Raw genomic sequence first — 19,161 nt, 5'->3', positions numbered from 1 at the left:
CCAGGAATCCCTCAGGACAGCAATCTGAGGTGATGACAGCCAAGTGAATGGCCTTTTGTGACAGCATCATCCCCAATGTTTACAAAGGACAAGGTCAATGGGATACATACACGGCCTCAGCCTCCTGAGTCCCATAGGCAGAATAAGAATGGAGCATGAGATGCAGACTCACAGTGGCTGATGAAACTTGCTGTCGCCCTGTGTGACTGCAGGCAGTGTGACTGTGAACCTGAGCATGTGTGTGCACAGGAGGAGGCATATGGAGGGGTAAGCATGCAGGCATTTCCTATGCAGAGAAGCTCCTAGATTCATAGCTCCGTGCAAGCCCTGTCTGACTTACCGACCCACACCCACTTGCTCCCTGTCCCGCTATGCCCCATGTCCCACCAGGGCTGACTTATCTAGCTCACACACACTGGGCAGTGCCTAAGGCGCAATTGTTTTCTTTCTTTTAAAATAAAAATAAAAAATGAAATTTTAGTCTAAACAATATTTTAATACATTTGTCTTTATATTAATGAACTCATAAAATATCTTTTAATATTTCCTAGAGGAAGGAGCCCACAAAAGCTCAGGATCGTGCAAGTCATTGCACAGACCTGATTCCACATGGGTCTGCTCTTGTAAGTGCAGACTTCTCAAAACTTACAGCACCTCACATCACATAGGACTGAAAACAGGCACACCCAGGCCAAGTACCCCTCCCAGAGCAGACCCCTTATCCACAATGACACAAGGTGTCTCCTTGAGTCAGGCCGGCTCCCCCATCTCTCCAGCTAGACTGCATTCATCAAGAAGAATGTGACGCTGCAGGGACACAGGAGCAACATTGCCAAGGAGAATGTGCGACCAGCCCCAAGAGAGATAAGCAAAGTGCTGTGGCAATTCCCAGGTGTGGGCCATTGGTTCCACCTGGGACATTAAAGAGGGCTTCCAGGAGGCCGACCATCTTCGGCTCCTTTCCAAACAGGCGTCCCGAAATCTTAGCTGGCGTTTCTCAGGTATGCCGAGCCATGGAGCTCCTTAAGAATCTCTAATCCACTTACCTCCAAAGTGAACTCTCAGTCACGCTCCCCAGGTTGAAGTCGTACAGCTTCGTCAGGATAAGTATAACCTGTGAGTGGGGTGAGGGGGAGGGCAGAGGAGAGGAGCAAAAGGGGGAGAAAAAGAAGGCTTACTTTAGTTTGTGTAGCAATATACAGTGCATCTCAAATCACCCAGAGGACGGCTTAGTATATCTGTTGAGTTGACAGTTATTATAGGATCAAGCAAGGGGAAAAAAACATATTAATTTAATGTGTCCCTGTGACTGGTAGCATATATTTTAATCCTGAAGATGCCTTGCATTTAAAATAAAAACATGCCAACAGGAATTAACTGGGAATTGACAGTTGTTTCTCCACAGCTGTTCTCCTTTGAGGTCAGGCACCGGCTGGCTGGCTCTGTTCACTAGTAGGGCCACCTGGAGATCAGTGAGCTTGCTCCTGCTATGAAGATAACTCTCACTGGCAGACTTGAGCTAAAAGGGTAAGAGGAACTGGGCCTCATTCTGTCTACAGAGAGGGTCAAAGAGATTTTGTGTTTCCATCACTAGGGCCATAAACACTTGAATGGCAGGCAGGTCCAGTCCCCAACATTCTCTGATGCCATCTGTCACCTACCATACAGTGTCTGTCCCCACCACGGAGTAAGCAGCTCATTGGACTCCACTGGACTCCAGGACCCCTTTCCTGACTCCAGTTGAAATTACAATACCTGGAAGGAAGCTGGAGCTGTCAGAGAGCTGGAGCTGCCTATTTGCAGTTTGCTGGAACGGTCCTGGGCTGGTCGGGCTGGTTCTATGCCCTTTAAACTTCTCCAGCTGGGGGCTTGGCTATGAGACGTTTCCTAGCCTGCCCCTCATAAACTTAGATAGTGGCTTAGGAACAACCCCATACCTACAAGGAAGCTAAGCGCATGCACCTGAATCGATTTTAATCAAAACCCAGGTGCCTTATATAGAGCGTCTGCCTACACGCGTGATAATCCAGTTACACATAATTGTGTTTATCTAAATTTAATGCACAACTCATTTCACTTTTCTCAGTTCCTTCCCATTCCACAATTTAACTTCCTCCAGTTCATTTGCACAGCAGCCATTAAACTCTTTCCGAGATAATGAATTTCTGCTACCAAGACGGGGCTTTCCCACTCCAGGTATCCATTCAAGATTAAAGAAAAATAATTAGCCATTATATTGAACATTTTTATGGCACTTAACTAATGACAAAACATTCATTTTGATATTTATTCTCATCCAGCACCCCATGGGGTTCAGTCAGCTCCATTTCCATTTATTTTATGTAAACTAAGAAAAAATTAAGAGGCAAGGATATGACCCATTATAGGTCAAGGAGAGCCCGTGACAAAGTTAGTTTGGGACACTCAACTTGCTGCAGGGCCATGACCGGAGGGCACATAGGTCTCCTCTCTGATTGAGTCTTGTGCTTGGGAGCGGTGGATTGGCGAGAAAGAGCCAAGTTCAGAAAGACACCGATGACATGGCTCTTTGTAGAACAGAAACTACTAAGCCATCTGTCTTATTAGCATAGCGCAACAGCAAGGAGTGTGAATCCCACGCAAAGAACTGTTTTGCAGTCACTCAGCCTTGCCTCTCCCCTTCACAGTGAGTTTCCTCCTTCATTAAATTCAGGGACTCACGAAGGCAAGGAACTTATCCACATTCTTCTCAACCAAATGCCTAACAATGTGCCAGATAATTCCTGTTTTGTTGAATTAATACACACGCACTTACATACAACAGACTTCTCTTCTTTATTTTACCTTATTTGTTCTGCAATGTCACTCTCACGGGCGGCCTGTAAAAGCATGGTGGCCGTATGCAAGCCATCTCAAATGCTGGACAAACAAACTCAGAACTGTGCTCTTCTAGGAGCAGGTGAGAACACCTGTCTTGAGCACGGAAGGAGCAAGTCAGAACAACTACATTCTCTCCCCACATCAAGCCTGCATGGACCCGAGACAACCTCCAAAGGTGCGAAGTCCACAGAGAGGGAAGAAAGAGATGTTGGGAGTCAGAGTTCCACTGAATCACTAGAGTTTCTAACAAATGACTGGGTCTGCAAACCCTTCTCTGAAGCCAGAGCCACCCCTGTTCTGTCAGTCTCCTTACCCACTGCTTGGACCCAATGCATAAACAGGTTTTCGCTTTTTTAATTCAGGCTTCAATATTTCTTTCAATTGCTTCTCATAATCTACAAGAAAAGCAATTCCTTCCTTAACATGAATGGATCTTTATGGCACCACATAGTAAATACAATGATAAAAATAAATCCAGGGAATGTTGGAACCAAGAGATTCTCCTTTCCTTCCCTCCCTCCACCTTGTCTGTCCCTAATATGTTTCTGTGTCTAATCTCATCTTGGCATCTGCTTGTTGGAGGATGCAGACAAACACGCCCTTCCAAACCTCTATGAGTATTATTTCTGCCTTCCTTATAGACAGCTTCAATTCTGTCTTTGGATTCGTGCACTTTCTTGATTAGGAATCATTCCTGGCACCCCACAACCTAATGATGAACCCCAGACTCCTTCAGCTGGTATGTCAGGCACTTCACAGTCTGGCCCACACTCATTCTTCCAACCGCTTCTCCACAGTTCTCAAGAAGCTGTGCCCTGCTTTAGCGACCCAAGTTTCTCACAGCGCTGCAGATGAGCCAAACCCCCTCTCACCACTCTGCCTTCATGCTGGCATGCTGTATTACTGTACCATTGCTTACGTCCTGTCCTCTTATCACCACCTGCATAGCCTGATTAGGGTGCAAAAAAGAGCTTACAATCTACCTTCTTCAGGCAGTCTTCCAAGACTATCCCAGCCACCAAAGTTCGCTCTTCTGAAGAGAAAGAGAACATAACTTGGTACTTAAAGAACTATCTTAATAGCTTCTAGATATCATAGCAGTTACGCTCTCAACTCGATTTTTAACAGTTTGAGGTGAGGTTCAGGTTTTGTACTTCTGTCTCCCTAGCAGATAGACTCAGCCTGTCAAATGTTCCTGTGAATAGTCATTTTTTAGTCAATAAAATATCATGGTGTTTTGGTAGTAAATTGTAGTCTTCAGACTGGGATGGTATTAACTTAGTCTACCACCTTCGTTTTATAGATGAGGAAACTGAGGTACAGAAAGCAAAAGTGACTGGAGTTTAAGTTCCAATAATGTATGACCTTGATTAAGTTTCCCAGGGCATTAGTCTTCCCACTCCATGACTTAAGCTCGAGTCTAACAGTCACTGGAGAGCAGTGATACAGATTTTCTGACCCTACTCCTTGCAAGTTTAGTTTGGTGGGTTCTGCATAGTGTCCAGAAATCTTGCTATGGCAATTGGGAAACACATTAACTAAACCCCTACTATGTGCTAAATACTACACTGGATGCATCTCAATCCTTACAACAAATTTTCGAGACTGAGCAGATGCTATATAATACCCCCATTTTACAGATGAGGAAACTAAGTCCTGAGAGCTAAGCAAATTACCCCAAAGGTACCAACTAGCAATAAACAGAGCCAGCATTCCCACCCAGGGCTATTTGACTAAGCCATGCCTGTTGTACTCTAATGCAATGCTTCTCCATCCAGCAAATGTTTATGTGGGCTTTTTGTGGGCAAGGTAATTAATGAGCAGAAATAAAAGAAAAACATACCATTGCCCTCAAGTAGTTTATCACTCAGATTCCACAAATAGTTACTGAGCACCTCTTAAGTGACTTAGAAAGTCACCTGCTAAACTCCAGGAATCAGGGAGGGACCCAGGGCTCAAAGACCAGGGGGTGGAAATAACTTCTGATTTCTTTTTTCTTGAAGAAAAAAAAAGGAAGCAGATGTGTAATAAGAAAAGAACTAGACAAATTATTGGGAGACTCAGGTTTGTCAGATAAACTTTGTCAACTAAGTAACTTTTTAACCTAACTGGCTACAATTCTGGAGGCATTTTAAACAGCAGGAGAAATAAAAATAAATTAGAATAATTAACAGGTAAATAGCACTTCCCTCTTAATATAAGCCATATGCATACAGACACACACACACACAGAGTAGTGGAGTCCTGAGCTATATATGTGAAAGTATACATAAATAAAGCTAGAAAAGCTAGTATACATTTATGAAAATATAAAAACATACACACATAACCTTAAACTGCCATTTGACAATATACAGACTTTAACGTATTGGGTTAAAGAGACTTATCCATATATCTGCCTTGTCTATTGTGACCTCTTTGAGGTTAGAAATTGGGTTTCTGCATCCCCAATACCTAGCACCATGACTGACACATGGCAGGTACTACACAGTGTCTGTTGAGTAATTATAAATGTATGACCATAAAAGAAGAGATGAGATAGTAAATGAGAGAGGCACAGATAATGTGCTGCAAGCATTGAGAAGAGGAAGCAATTAAGTCCAGAAACAGTAATCAGCAAAGTCTTCATAAAGGAGAGATTATATGATCGGGGACTTAAAGTATGGTAAGAATTTCAATATGCAAAAATAGAAAAAAACTCTCCCTCCCTCCCTCTCTCCTATTCTTTTCCTTCCTTTCTTTCTTTCTTTTGTTCTTTCTCTTTTCCTTCCTTTCTTATTTCCATGGGAAAGAAGGCAAAAAGAACAATGGAATCTTGCAGAAAGAATGGAAGAAGCCCAACTTGTGGTCAACTGATGAAAAGTTTTATAAGAATGAAGAGAACAGTGACAATGAGGGATTATAAGAGACTTGCTGTGTATACATAGTATATACATTATATGTAATAAATAATACCTATTAAGGGACCATATTATAATAAAGGACTAATACAATAAGGTGCCAAAAAGGGACATGGCTGGTCTCTTAGAAAATCAGTTGGTGCTGTCTTTGCTGACCATCCACCTCTATTTCTCCTGTCCCCAGACGTCTACTTTCTTCTGCTGCCCCCAGATGCTCAGGCCAGCCTCCTGCTGCCTGTTCTTTGGACATGCACAGTGCCAGTAACTAATGTCATTATTTCTCATCTCTCCCTCTCTCTTTCATCCATCTATTCCTGCCTTATTCCCATAGCATCAGATTCTTGGTGATGGAAGAAGTGAAAGAGAAATAGTTCCTGTCCTCATAAAATGTATGGTCTTCCTGAACCAGCTGCCTCCTAGGATTTTTGGTATTTAATTAAGGTGTCCGAGTCTGTGGCAGGGTTGGGGTGAGTGATGTTTGAGGGGTCAGGGAGCTTTCTACACTCTTCTCACCCCCCACTTGCTACATGAGAGGAGGTACCCACACTCAGAACTGCAGAGAAGTTTCAGTCCCTATTCCACCCAAGAATTTTTCTACCTTTTCCTGTGTCTATATTCACTTATCCCACTGGGTCCAGCTGTGTGCCGTGTGGATGGGGCTAGTGTGGGGGCATGGGAAAACAGGGTGCTTGCCATGAGAGGGCTGTGCTCTAAACCCAATCTTACCATATGTTACTGTACAAGCCTGGGCGGCTTATTTACTTTTTCAGAATCAGCTCCAATTTCTTAAGATTGGGATAATAATACACCACCTCAGGCCAGCCTCACAGGACTGCCGATTCAAATCAAATAAAGAAAGCTGACCTGCTTTATAAGCTGTACTGTGCAAATATGAGTTATTAGTATGATCATTATTTTTCAGGAGACAAGGGTCCCAAATAATCCTCATTTGGTGGAAGGGAAAGCGGGGATTCAGAGTCTAGAGTTGCTAAACTCCTTCTAAAAAATACCCATCCTTTCTAGAACCCAATGGCAATACAGGCAGCTGCAGATCAGCCCTGGTGTGCTCTCCTGGCTCCTGCACTCAGCTTCGGAAGGAAGGCAGGAGACCCCTGGGGCATCCTGTCCTCTGAAAGGATAATGAATAATCTGCACATTCATAAATCACCAGGATGCTCTCACCCAGGAGCACATTCAGTGAAGTGAGGGCCTTTAATGCCTGTAAAAGTTTGCCCTAAAGGAAAACTACTTTAGTTCATTAAATCTTCCTGAAATCTTGGTGCCTTTAAATCTATGAGGTTCTCTGCATGCCCACCTCCAGTTCCCCTATACCTCTTTCCACCCCATTCCTGCCCCTACCTGATCGTTCTTTGTGTCCAGCCAATTGGAATAGGCACAGTGGCTTTCTTTATCGGGAGTAATTGACAATGGTAACATAACAAAGATTCTAAGACATACTCCTCAGGATTGCCTACAAGAGTGTACTTTTTGGTCTCAGCAGAGTCTAAATTCTAGGGTCCTCCTCGCCCCTCTAAAGCATTCCCTCAGGGAACAGAAATTCAATATTTGTAGTGCACAGCCAACTGATTCCCAGTACAAGACTGTCTGGACACCCACTGGGTATGCAGAACAGTGCTGGGCATGTGCCAAACTCAGAGTAACATAAACAGTGCTCCCTGCCCCTCGTGAGTTCGCAATCTTGTTGAGAGGACAAGGAGACAGTGTAAGAGAGACGAACTTTGTCATATATCATGCATATCACCAGCTCTGGCTCAAGATGAAACCTCAGTGTGAACATCGGCCTGCGAGCCAAGTGTCATTGGTTCGATTTCCAGTCAGGGCAAATGACTAGGTTGCACATCAGGTCCCCACTTGGACACACAAGTGAGAGGCAACCACACAGTGATGTTTCTCTCCCTCTCTTTCTCCTTTCCCCTCTCTCTAAAAATAAATAAACAAATAAATGATGTTTTAAAAAGAATCGCTTTAAAATTCATATATATGAATAAATATAGGTTTAAAAAAAAAAAAAAAAAACCTCAGTGTGAGCCTTGATTCCTCCCCTTTCCGACATCCTGAGTCTTCTGAAATGTGTTGCTGTCCCCTGCATCATCCGATTTCAGGCCCTCATAATTTGTTTCATTCACTCACTAACCAAATATGTATGAAGTGCTTCCTGTTTGCCAAGTGCAGTGGATTCAGCAGTGAGGAGAACCAACTGGCTTCTCCGCTCTCATTAGGTTGACTTTCTGGCAGGGGAGGTAAAGAAGTAGGTAAATGGCATAGTGTTCAGATGATGGTAAGTGCTGTGGAGGAGCGGAGTAAACAGAAGGAGAAGAGTAAGTGCTAATGTGCAGGGGTGGTCAGGGGTATGCAGGCTTCAGCGGAAATAAGGAGCCCAGTAAACCCCTCTGAAAAATTAAATGAGGTTGGGGATTAAGCCATGCAGTGTCTGGCTAATAAACATCACAGGCAGAGGAAGCAGTATGCAGAGATCTTCAGGCAGGAGTGTGCCTGGTATGTTCAGAAAACAGCAAGGAGGCCAATGGGGCTGGCGCTGACAGGGGAGAGCAGTAGGCAATGAGGTCAGGGACATACTGGGAGCCTTAGATCTTGGTTGAACTTGTGAACCATAGTAAAGACTCTGGCTTTTGAGATGGGAAGCCGCTGGAGGATTTTAATAGAGGATCCCTCTGGTTGCTGTGCTGGGAAAGGCAGAAAGGGGACAAAAGTGAATTAGGATTCTGTTTTAATCATCCAGGTGAAACGTGGTGTGGGTTAGAATGGAGCAACAGCAGTGGGCAGGAATAGGGACCTGATGTGAATATACTCGGAAGGTAGAGTCAAGATTTGCTGACGAAGTGGATGTCGGGGGTGAATGAAAGAGAATAATCAAGAATAACCCTCGTAGTTTGGGACTAAGCAACTGGAAGGATAGAGTTGCCATTTTATGAAATGAAGGCTATAGGAAAAGAAGGTTCAGAGTGAAGATTAGAAGTTTAGCTTTGGACGTGAAGTGTGAGAATCTTGAGAATTCAAATGGAGAAGTCAAACAGTCCCCTGGATAAATGAGTCTAGAGTTCAGGGAAGAAAGTCTATGCTAGAAACACCAATGTAGGAGTTGTCAGTGATTAAGTGGTATTTAAAGACATGAGACTAGAATAGATCACCAAGAGGTAAAGTGTGGATAGAGTAGATATGATGATAGAAAGCTGGGGCATTTCAGCATTTGGAGATCAGAGAATTCAGGAAGGGAAATCAGTATGTGTTTGGACCTCTTGAAATTGGCACAGGGGACATTTGTGTCCTGTGTGAAAGTTCACTGAAGGCTATTTACAGGAGAGACTTTCAATTAACAGAAGGACAAGATGGTCTTCTGTTGAGGCCAGGAAGCTTGTTTCCCCAGATTCTCTGTGCGCTCCAGTATAAAGGTGACCATTGTGGCAGAGACAGAGGCTTTGCCTAGACTTGACATAGACTGCCCTTCACCAAAGCTGATGTGGGTATTTTAAGTGCTGAGTTTCCCACCTGACAGCATCAGAAATCAACACTGAGATCCCATTATGGCACATGGCGGCAAGCTGATTACATTGCACCCCTCCCATCACATACAGTGAGCAATTTCTTCTCATTGGAATTGTTTTCCTGCCTGCAGTGATTATGCTAGAATCAAAATCTTTCCCTTTCAAAATGCCTCATTCACTGTCCTGGTATCCCACACAACATTACTTCTAACAAAGGAACTCGTTTCACAGCAAATGAAGTACAGTAATGGGCATGTCCATGGAATTCACTGGTCTTGCCACAAACTTCATCATCCAGAAGCAGCTGGCCTAATTAATACAATGGCGGAATGGACTTTCAAAGACGCAATGACAGGGCTAGCTGAGAGCCAACACTCTATGAGGCTGCAGTGCTGTCCTCCAAGACAGGGATTCAACCCATATATGGTCCAAACATAAGTCTGAGAGGCAAGGGGCAATGGTGGAAGTGGCCCTGTCATTATTACACCCAATAAGCATCACAGAATATTTTTTCATGTTCCTGCAAATTTTGGCTCTGTTGACAGAGAAGTCTTGGTTCCTAAGGAGGAAATTGTCACCAGGAGACAAAACATCTCTTCCATTGAACTGGAAACTGAAACTAACACCCAGCTATTTTGAGCTTCTCCTGCTACCACTGAACCAACAGCAAGAAAAAAGGGGTGGGGGGGTTAGTTATGAGTAGGGGTGGAAATGGGTGCCCAAAGCAGCTACAGAGGTCATTGTTATGTTTATTTACTCCTGGCCCACTTTCTTGCTTATGTATTGTAAGGATTCAGGATCCTGAGAATTTTATGTCTAGGACTCTTCTGTCATCTGACTTCTAAATTGATTCTGCCAATGAGGGGGCAGGTACTTGTGGGACCAGTGAAAATGAAAAGGCTACTGTCTCCACCACCCTCCTCTTGTCTGGTGACAACTCAACAGCAGCTGGTGGCAGCAGGAGCAGTGGTGCTGGGTCTCAGTGACAGAAAGTGCAGGCTCCTGGATTCTGGCTTACCGAGCTCAGCACACACCACACAGATCTGGGTGGCAGAGACCCTTGTTCTCTTGTACTGTGTTTTCCTCCTCCGGTGCAGGGTGTAATCGTTTCTGCAGTTAACAACCTTCAAGCAACTTTGCCTTGGTCTTTCTTGCTCCTCCAGCCTTTCCAGCAGTATAATCAATTCCTGCAATCGGTGTCTTCTCTTAGAGTCAGAGACCCTCACTGACACCAATGGTCTGTGAGATTAGAGGACCCAGAAGACTGTGTCTTCTGGAAGCCATGTAAAGAAAGCGTTCCAAGGAAGAAGGAGTGCTCAGCTGTGTGAAATGCTGCCAGTTCATGTGCAAGAAAGATTAAAAATGGACCATTGGATTTAGCTACTAGATGACTGTAAAGGCCTTCAGAATAACTAGTTTACTGAATTTTTGCTCTTCACCTCTCTTCCATCCTTACACCACAATGACCTTTCTAAAGCAGTGGCTGAATCCTGTTACCTACTGACAAATAGTCTCTACTGACTTCATACTGCCTTTAAGATCAACTTCAAATTCCTCATCCCGGCATAAATGGTCTTTCCCCATCTGGCCCCAATTGACATTGTAACCCTCTTTTACAGCCACTTTCTCCAAAATGACATCTAAATTCTAGCCACACTTGAACACCATTTTTCTCCCTGTTGCCAACTCCCACGCTTCTGCAAATGCTCTGTCCTCTGAAAGCCCCTGTCCCACTCTCCACCTGAACATCTTATCATCCTTCAAGGCTTGTCATGAAAATCATCAACACTGCTCTCTCACCTGTCCTTCAAGACAAAACTGATTCCCCTTTAATCCATATTTCCCTAATACATTTCACATACTTCCAATGATGCTACTTGTTTAATACCAAATTATATTATAATTTTCTACTTGTATATGTATCTCCAACACTAGGCTATGTGCTCCTTCAGAACAATGATCTTGTTTTTTTGTTTTTGTTTTTTATTATACTATGAGAGTATTTTTATGCTCTTCCTTGACATGGTGCCTATTGACCAATAGAGATACAATCTATTCTTTAAATAGAAAGACTCACCGCAGGGATTCAAAGGAGGAGAAGATACATCTGAGCTGGAGTAATCAAAATGTCTTCTTAGAGGATGAGAGGAGTAAGAGATGGGGGACAAATAAAAATTCCCAGCCCTCTTCTAACTGGAGTATTTTGTAAACTTCTTTAAGGTTGTCTTTTTCTTAGATAAGCTAGACTGCCAATTCTCTCCAGAAGGGGGAGTTGAAAGCAGCTTATGAAAGGACTACAAGAATGTCTACAAGAGGGTACAAGAAAGGATTCACAAGGGCAGGGCAAAAAGGTGGTAAAAGCAAGCTCCTAAAATATGACTAAATTAAGTTTTAAAGATTTTTTTTAATTCTCTAGGGACTTCTAGAGAGGACAAAGCTGTATACTTACACATGATGGAATGTAGGTTAAAGAAAACACTAGATCCACATATGAAAGTATGACTTGATAGAACAGAATAGTCAGACAACAGAAGAACAAACAAAAAGGGCAGAGGTGGGGATACTAACAGGTGTTGAGCACCTACTGAGTGCCTAGCCCCACGCTTGGTGTTCTGTGCTCATTACAAATATAATGGGTATGACCATGCTAAAAGGTAAATAGCATTATCCACATTATCTAAATGAGAAAACTGTCCAGATCATGTAGCAAGGGAAGGGTAGGAATTGGCACCCAACCACAAGTTTATCTATTCCTGGATGATGCAAGGAAGGGATAAGAGATATAGAAATTAATAAGCATTAGTCATCCTATTTAAAATTTTAAAAAGTGATTTAGATTGATCCAAGGTGGCAGAGGAGTAAGGGGAAGCTACATTGACCTCCCCCAAGGACCAATCTGGAATTACAACTAATTCGTGGAGAAATCATCCAGAATAATCAACTGAACACCAGCTGGAAAGAAGCCTTATAACCACAGGCAGAAGAAACACTTCACCATAATGTGACTGGAATGGAGTGCAGAAGAGACAAGAGAGGGCTGGCTGGGCTCCCATGGGCAGTGGCCAAAAGTCTGGAGAAATATTTCAGCAGCAGGGGCTTCTCCCTGAGAAGTGTGGGTCTAAACCCCAAGCTGTGCTCAGAGCTGAAGAGGAACCCAGATAGCATCCAGCTGCCAGTGGGGTTTCTGCAGGCCAAGGACAGATGGCTAGAGTCAAAGAGAGTTTCTTAAAGGGCCAACGCACAAAATTTCATTTGTACCCACTTACCCTGGTCTCCAGCAGAGGGAGGGCACAGTGGACTAGACATACTTGAGGAGAGTATGGGGACAGTGGCTTTGAGAAGAGAATGGAGGGAGCGAATGATAGGATCCCCTTGCTGAGTCATCCCCTATACTACAGGAGCCATCTTGCTCAGGTAGACCACTCCCCTCCAAGTGACACCAACCTGAGAGAAAGCAATAGCCTCACCCACATAAAGTACTCAGTCCCACCTTGTGGTTCTTAAACCTGAATGCTGATTACAGATTGACTAGATTAACAACTGAGGGAGACAGCCACAGACTGCGAATCACTGGTAGTCTCAAGCAGTCTTTCTCTAGCCAGACTGAGACACCATCTGACATCACCAGGTGCAGATCCAGAAAGAGAAGAAAGTGGTAAACACTAGATACTACTGAGACAAATTCCACCACAGTCCTCTTCATGATTTGTGTTATTTCTCTCCTGCATAGCTTTTTAACATTCATTTCTTGTCCTTTGAGTTTGAGCATATTCAGTCACTAGGTTTTATATTATAGTTTATTTCAAATCTCATATTTTGCTCCTCCTTTCTGTTACTCCATTTTACCTTCTTACTTTCATTTTAAATTCTATTTTCTCTCTTGCTATGACTTGTTTCCACTCAGCGCTCTTACTATTTCTCCCCTCTCCAGCCTCTCAAAACCATTTTTCTTTTCATCAGTCATCTCACATTCTTTTTCCCATTCTTAAAATACCCTTATTCTCTCTTCACTTTGATAAATCTTTGCTTGTTGATTGTGACTATGGTGGTTATTGTTGCATTTCTTCAATTTTATTCCTATATCTTCACTATTTTTGTATTTCAAATCCCAAATTTTACCATTCCCTCTCCAACTCCATTTTGCCTTCCTCCAACACTTTCTTTTTTTCATTTTAAATTTGAATTTTTCCCTGTCTTTGCCTGGTTTTCATTTCTTACTCTTAGTATTCCTTTTCCCTCTGTCCTCTCAAAATTACTTCCCTTTCCTCTAGACATCTCTTAAGCCTTTGCTTTCTTTCTTTTTTACCTCTTATTCCCATCCCATTTATATTAATCTTTGCTTATTGTTTGTCAATAGTGCTGTGGTGGATCTTTTTCTGCAGCTTGGTTCTTGTATTTTTTCTTTTCATTTTCTTCTTCTTTTTGTTCTCTCTCTTTATTTACTTATTTATTTATTTATATTTAAACCTAATACTATACACTTTCCTTATCTTACTCAATTCCACCTTAAAAATTCCCTCCCTTTTTTATTTATGATGTAAATTTTACTTTCTTTCTCTCATCACCTTGTCCCTATTCACTACTCTTATTATTGCTCCTCCCTCTACCCTCTCAAAAATCATTTTTCTTTCAGTTATTCATCTCATATTTATTTTTCCTTTCTTACAATAGTCTTAATCTCTTTATGCCTTTATTAATACTGGCTCATTTGCTGTTGATAGTGTGACTCTGGGCAGGGGTTATTTTTGCAGGTGTGGGTTTCTTCCCTGGGCTGTTTGGTTTTGTTCTGGCAGCATCTATACAACAGCACACAAGATGTGGTGGGAGGAGTGACTCTCAGTAAGCAAGCTGGAGGGAAAACCCACCAAAGAACAATCCAACAACAACCAAAACCCAATTACAATCAGAGAGACCATATAAATGGCATAAAGGGCATCCCAAGAGCATCAAGTTCAGGAGATCAAGGAGACTGCGACACTGAATCCCACAGATCTCCTACCACAGAGAAGTTCACACTATAAACACAGGGAGTCAAAGTAGATCAATCTAAGAAGGAGAAACATGCAAGAAGCATCACCTAAAATGGAGAAGAAAAGAAACAACCCCCTATTTAAGAGAAATGAGGAATCCCCAGAAACAGTGCTAAATAAAATAGATGAAAGCAAACTATCAGACAATAAATTCAAAATAAACAAAAAAAATGGTTATAAGGAAGCTCAATGAGCTTAGCAAGAACTACAAAGAACTCTAAGGAAGCTACAAGGAACTTACTGAGAACTACATCAGCAAGAAAAGGACATAGAAACTATCAATAAGAGCCAGGAGGAAATGAAGAATACAATTTCTGAGTTAAAGAACACAGTAAAGGAATCAAAAACAGGCTAGAAGAAGCAGAGGATAGAATCAGCAAGCTGGAGGACAAGACAGAAAAAATTTCCCAGACAGAGCAACAAAATGAAAAAAGACTGAAAAAGAACAAAGAGTATTTAAGGAAGCTGCAGAAAAACATAAAACATAACAATATTCATATTCTAAGATACCAGAAGGAGAAGAGGAGTAAGGAATAGAAAATTTGTTTGAAAAAATAATAACAGAAAATTTCCCTAACTTGATGAAAGAAAAAGTCACGCAAGTTCAGGAAGCACAGAGGGTCCCATCAAGATGAATCCAAAGAGGCCCACCCTAAGGCACATCATAGGTAAAATGGCAAAATTCAAAGACAATGAGAGAATGTTAAAGGCAGCTAGAGAGAATCAGCTAGTAACATACTAGGGAGCTCCAATAAAGCTATCAGCTGACTACTCAACAGAAACACTACAAACCAGAAAGGAATGGCAAGAAATATTCCAAGTAATGAAAAGCAAAGGCCTGCTACCAAGAATACTCTGCCTAGCAAGGCTCTAATTCAAATGAAAGGTGAAATAAGGAGTTTCCCAGACAAAAAAAGGCTAAAAGAATACATCTCCACCAAACCAGCATTGCAAGAGATGCTAAAGGGAATGCTTTAAGATGATGAAGTGAGAGAGAGAGAGAGAGAGAGAGAGAGAGAGAGAGAGAGAGAGGATCACAGGTACAAAGGGAAAAAATGGCAATGAATAAGTACCTATTGATAATGATCTTAAATGTAAGTGGCTTGAATGCTCCAATCAAAATACATAGGGTAGTTGAATGGATAAGAAAATATGGCCTGCATATATGCTGTCTATAATAAATCTACCTCAGAAGAAAAGATCTACACAGACTGAAAGTGAAGGAATGGGAAAAAAAATATTTCAAGCAAACAGACATGAGAAAAAGCTGGGGTAGAATAGCCTCAGCAATCTTGAGAAAGAAGAACAAAGTAGGAGGAATCACAATATCTGATACCAAACTATATTACACAGTTGCTGTAATCAAAACAGTCTGATACTGGTATAATAACAGACACATAGATAAATAGAACAGAATAGAGAACCTAGAAGTAAACCCAGGTATCTATGGTCAAGTATTATTTCACTAAGGGGGAAGAGCATAAAATAGAGTAAAAATAGCCTCTTCAACAAAAGGTGTTGGGAGATCTTGACTGGTATATTAAACAAAAAATGAAACTAGCCCACCAATTTACACCATACACCAGAATAAATTCAAGATGGATAAAAAAACTTAAATGTAAGCTGTGACACCATAAAATTTCTAGAGGAAAATAAAACTTAAGATACTCCACACAAAAATATTTTTGCCCATATATCTCCTAGGACATGAGAAATGAAGGACATAATAAACAAATCAGACTACATCAAACTAAAAAGCTTCTGCTCAGCTAAAGACAACATCAGCAAAATGAAAAGCAAACTAACTATATAGAAAAACATATTTGTCAATGATACCTTGAACAAACGTTTAATCTTCAAAATACATAAAGAACTCATATGACTCAACACCAGGAAGACAAACAATCCAATTAAAAAACGGGCAAAAGACCTGAACAGATACTTCTTCAAGGAGAACATACGGAGGGCCCACAGACATATGAAAGGATGCTCAATATCACTAGCCATCAGAGGTATGAAAATTAAAACCACAATGAGATACGACCTCACACCGGCCAGAATGGCCATCGTGAATAAATCAACAAACAACAAGTGTTGGCGAGGATGTGGAGAAAAGGGAACCCTATTGCACTGATGGTCAGAATGCAGACTCAAAATGAAACTGCCTTTTGATCCAGTGATCCCACTGCTGAGATCATACCCTAAGAATCCTTCAACACCAATTCAAAAGAACCTATGCACCCCAATGTTCATAGCAGCAGCATTATTTACAATAACCAAATGCTGGAAATAGCCTTAGTGCTCATCAGTAAATGAGTGAATCAAAAAACTGTGGTACATTTACACAATGGAGTACTACACAGCAGAAAAAAGGAAGGAACAGCAGAAAAAAAGGAAGGAACTCCTACCTTTCGCAGCAGCATGAATGGAACTGGAGAGTATTATGCTAAATAAACCAGGCAGTGAAAAACAAATACCATTCGATCTCACCTATAAGAGGAGCCTAATGAACAGAGCAAACAAATGAACAAAATAGAACCAGAGGCATGGAAACAAGGAAGAGACTGACAATGAACAGAGGGGAAGGGGTGAAGGAGAAGTGGGGAAAGAAGAGAAAGGGACTAGTCAAGGAACATGTATAAAGGACCCATGGATGTGGACAAGAGGGTGGGGATTGACTGTGGGAGGGGGGATAGGGCAGGACAGTGTTGAGCAATGGGGGGAAAATTGGGACAATTGTAATATAATAACAATAAATTTAAAAAATAAAATAAAAATCATTGAATTGTATAATTAGAATTAGTGAATTATATGATATGTAAAGTGAGTCTTAATAAAGTTGTTTTTAAAAATAAAGTTAAGAAAGTATTTTGCAGAATTTGGTAGCTGAATAAGGCAAGTGACAGATCAAGGAAATGAAAATTCAGTGTTGCTGAAACAAGGAGCTTGTGGAAAAAAATGGCTATTGAATAGTGGAGGGCTTGTTCTGGTTTTGTGTAACAAGCCATTAAAAATGAATTAAAAATCCATTCACTCTCATTCCCTAAGGAACTGTGAACATGAGAGAGACAGCCTTCTCTCAGAAATGATTTAGGAACCATGCAGCCAATTAAGGGCGGGAGGTGACCACAGAACTCTACCATGATGACATGTGACATCTCTATTTCTTGAGGACAGCTCACCAGAACTAGAGTTAATTAGGTCCAAAAGGAGTCTGAGTCAGACCTTCTTATAAGTCCATCACTCCTTCCATCCAACCACCACTCTGTGGAGGAAGCCAAGAGCAGAAACAGATGTGAGCAGAGGAAAGATGAAGTGGTGGCTCCAAAGCCACTGCAGTGAAGCTTCCAGGGACAATCATCAACACAGAGGAAACACATGCAATCTGTTTCCTTGGAAAAAAAGAGCAGAAGCTCTTAGCCAGGAAGCCTTGGTGTGGAATCCAGGCTCTGAAACTTGCTCTTGGTGAGTCAATATCCTTTCTCTTATTGGACTGTTGTAAGGATTGGATAAGAAGTATCTTCTGCCAGGTCAGTAGTAAGTCCTTGGTATATATTAGGTCCCTTCCAACCCCGGTGTCTGAGAAAACCAGGTCATTTGCCATCTGAGTAGAAAAAATCCATGTCTCCAAGCAGGAGCATGTCACTTCTTTAGTGATGACAACTAAAGGCTCACAAAATAATGAGCAGCTGCTCCAGGTTTCCCACTGATGTAGAGATAAAAGCCCAGAGCGGTCCGAGTGCCATTGTTTGCTTTGTGTGGACACACATTGACAGCCTTAGAGTGGAGAGATCACAGGTCCATTGAGTCCATTTTTCCTGTTGTATGATCCTACCTACTTGTCTTTTTCCATTTCAGGGTCTGTCTCTGAAGGTCCTGCCTACGGCATACACCGTCTCCCTCCTTCTTCTGCTCCTGTCTGGAGCATCCTTCCCACTTCTGTCTCAGGAACTGAAAGAGCTCGCTGCTAAGCCATTTTACCTTCTGAACCCTGGGAATTTTCTGGGGATCAGCAATTTGCCTGATTGAAAGTAACTACCAGCCCAAAGTTCTTCAAGTGAAACCAAGAGCAGGGACTTGACTACAATGTAAGATGTCTCAGGGTGAACACATCTGTCTTATTTGTTACTAGGTCTTCAGCACCTGGGACAATGTCCAGTCCCTCCCAGATCCCTGTACACAAAGGTGAAGCGAATGACCTATCACCCAATCCATGATCTGGTTTTGATTACAACCGATCTCCTATTCCACCCTACAAATTAGTATGAAGTCCCTCTTTTGGGCAACACACTATGCTAAATATTGTAGAGGATGGAGGGATGGAAGACACAAAGTTCCTGACCTAAGGCATTTTTAGTGCAAGGAAAGAGATACACATTTGTACAACTACACTCAGTGGAAGTCAAAATTGGTCTGACACAAAACTGGCTGGAGATATTCCACGTATGTCTCATGTGAGTCACACAGTAACCCTGCAAGGTTGACATATAATGAAAATGAGTGATTTCTAAACTGGGGTGAAGGAGGGGATCACCCTCCCTGAAAATTTTTACAAGAGGTAATATTTGATCTGGCTAATTTTACCAGATGATGAAGACAAAGGGCTTTTCATGCAAAAGAAGCAACATGCGAAAACGCAATTAGGCTGAAACTGCCTGTTAAGTTGCAGGACCAAGATTTGTTGAGGCTAGAGCTTCAGGTACATGGAGAAGATGGAGACCTAGAATGGCATCAGATCATTATGCTTTTAAATACCAGTAATGCAGATTTCCTACTGTTGCTGTAAATTATTACAAATGCAGTGGCTTAAAACAATGCAAATGTATTATCTTACACTTTTGGAGACCA

At 42.0% G+C, this 19,161-nt stretch overlaps 1 protein-coding gene across 1 annotated transcript in view; it reads right to left on the bottom strand.

Annotated features, from left to right (window-relative positions):
- The window catches only part of SORCS3 (sortilin related VPS10 domain containing receptor 3), a 550,161-nt gene that overhangs the window by 379,734 nt on the left and 151,266 nt on the right, over positions 1-19,161 (bottom strand). Inside the window, exon 2 of the mRNA XM_090279550.1 lies at positions 1,047-1,114. Within this exon, the coding sequence (XP_090135676.1) occupies positions 1,047-1,114 (68 nt within the window). The remainder of the gene's footprint in view (positions 1-1,046; positions 1,115-19,161) is intronic.

Source organism: Furipterus horrens, unplaced genomic scaffold, assembly GCF_987537825.1.
Source record: "Furipterus horrens unplaced genomic scaffold, mFurHor1.1.pri manual_scaffold_5, whole genome shotgun sequence".
In the NCBI taxonomy this organism is placed as follows: Eukaryota; Metazoa; Chordata; class Mammalia; order Chiroptera; family Furipteridae; genus Furipterus; species Furipterus horrens.
Note: the sequence above shows the minus strand (reverse complement) of the source record. Positions and strands in the feature narration are given on the sequence as shown.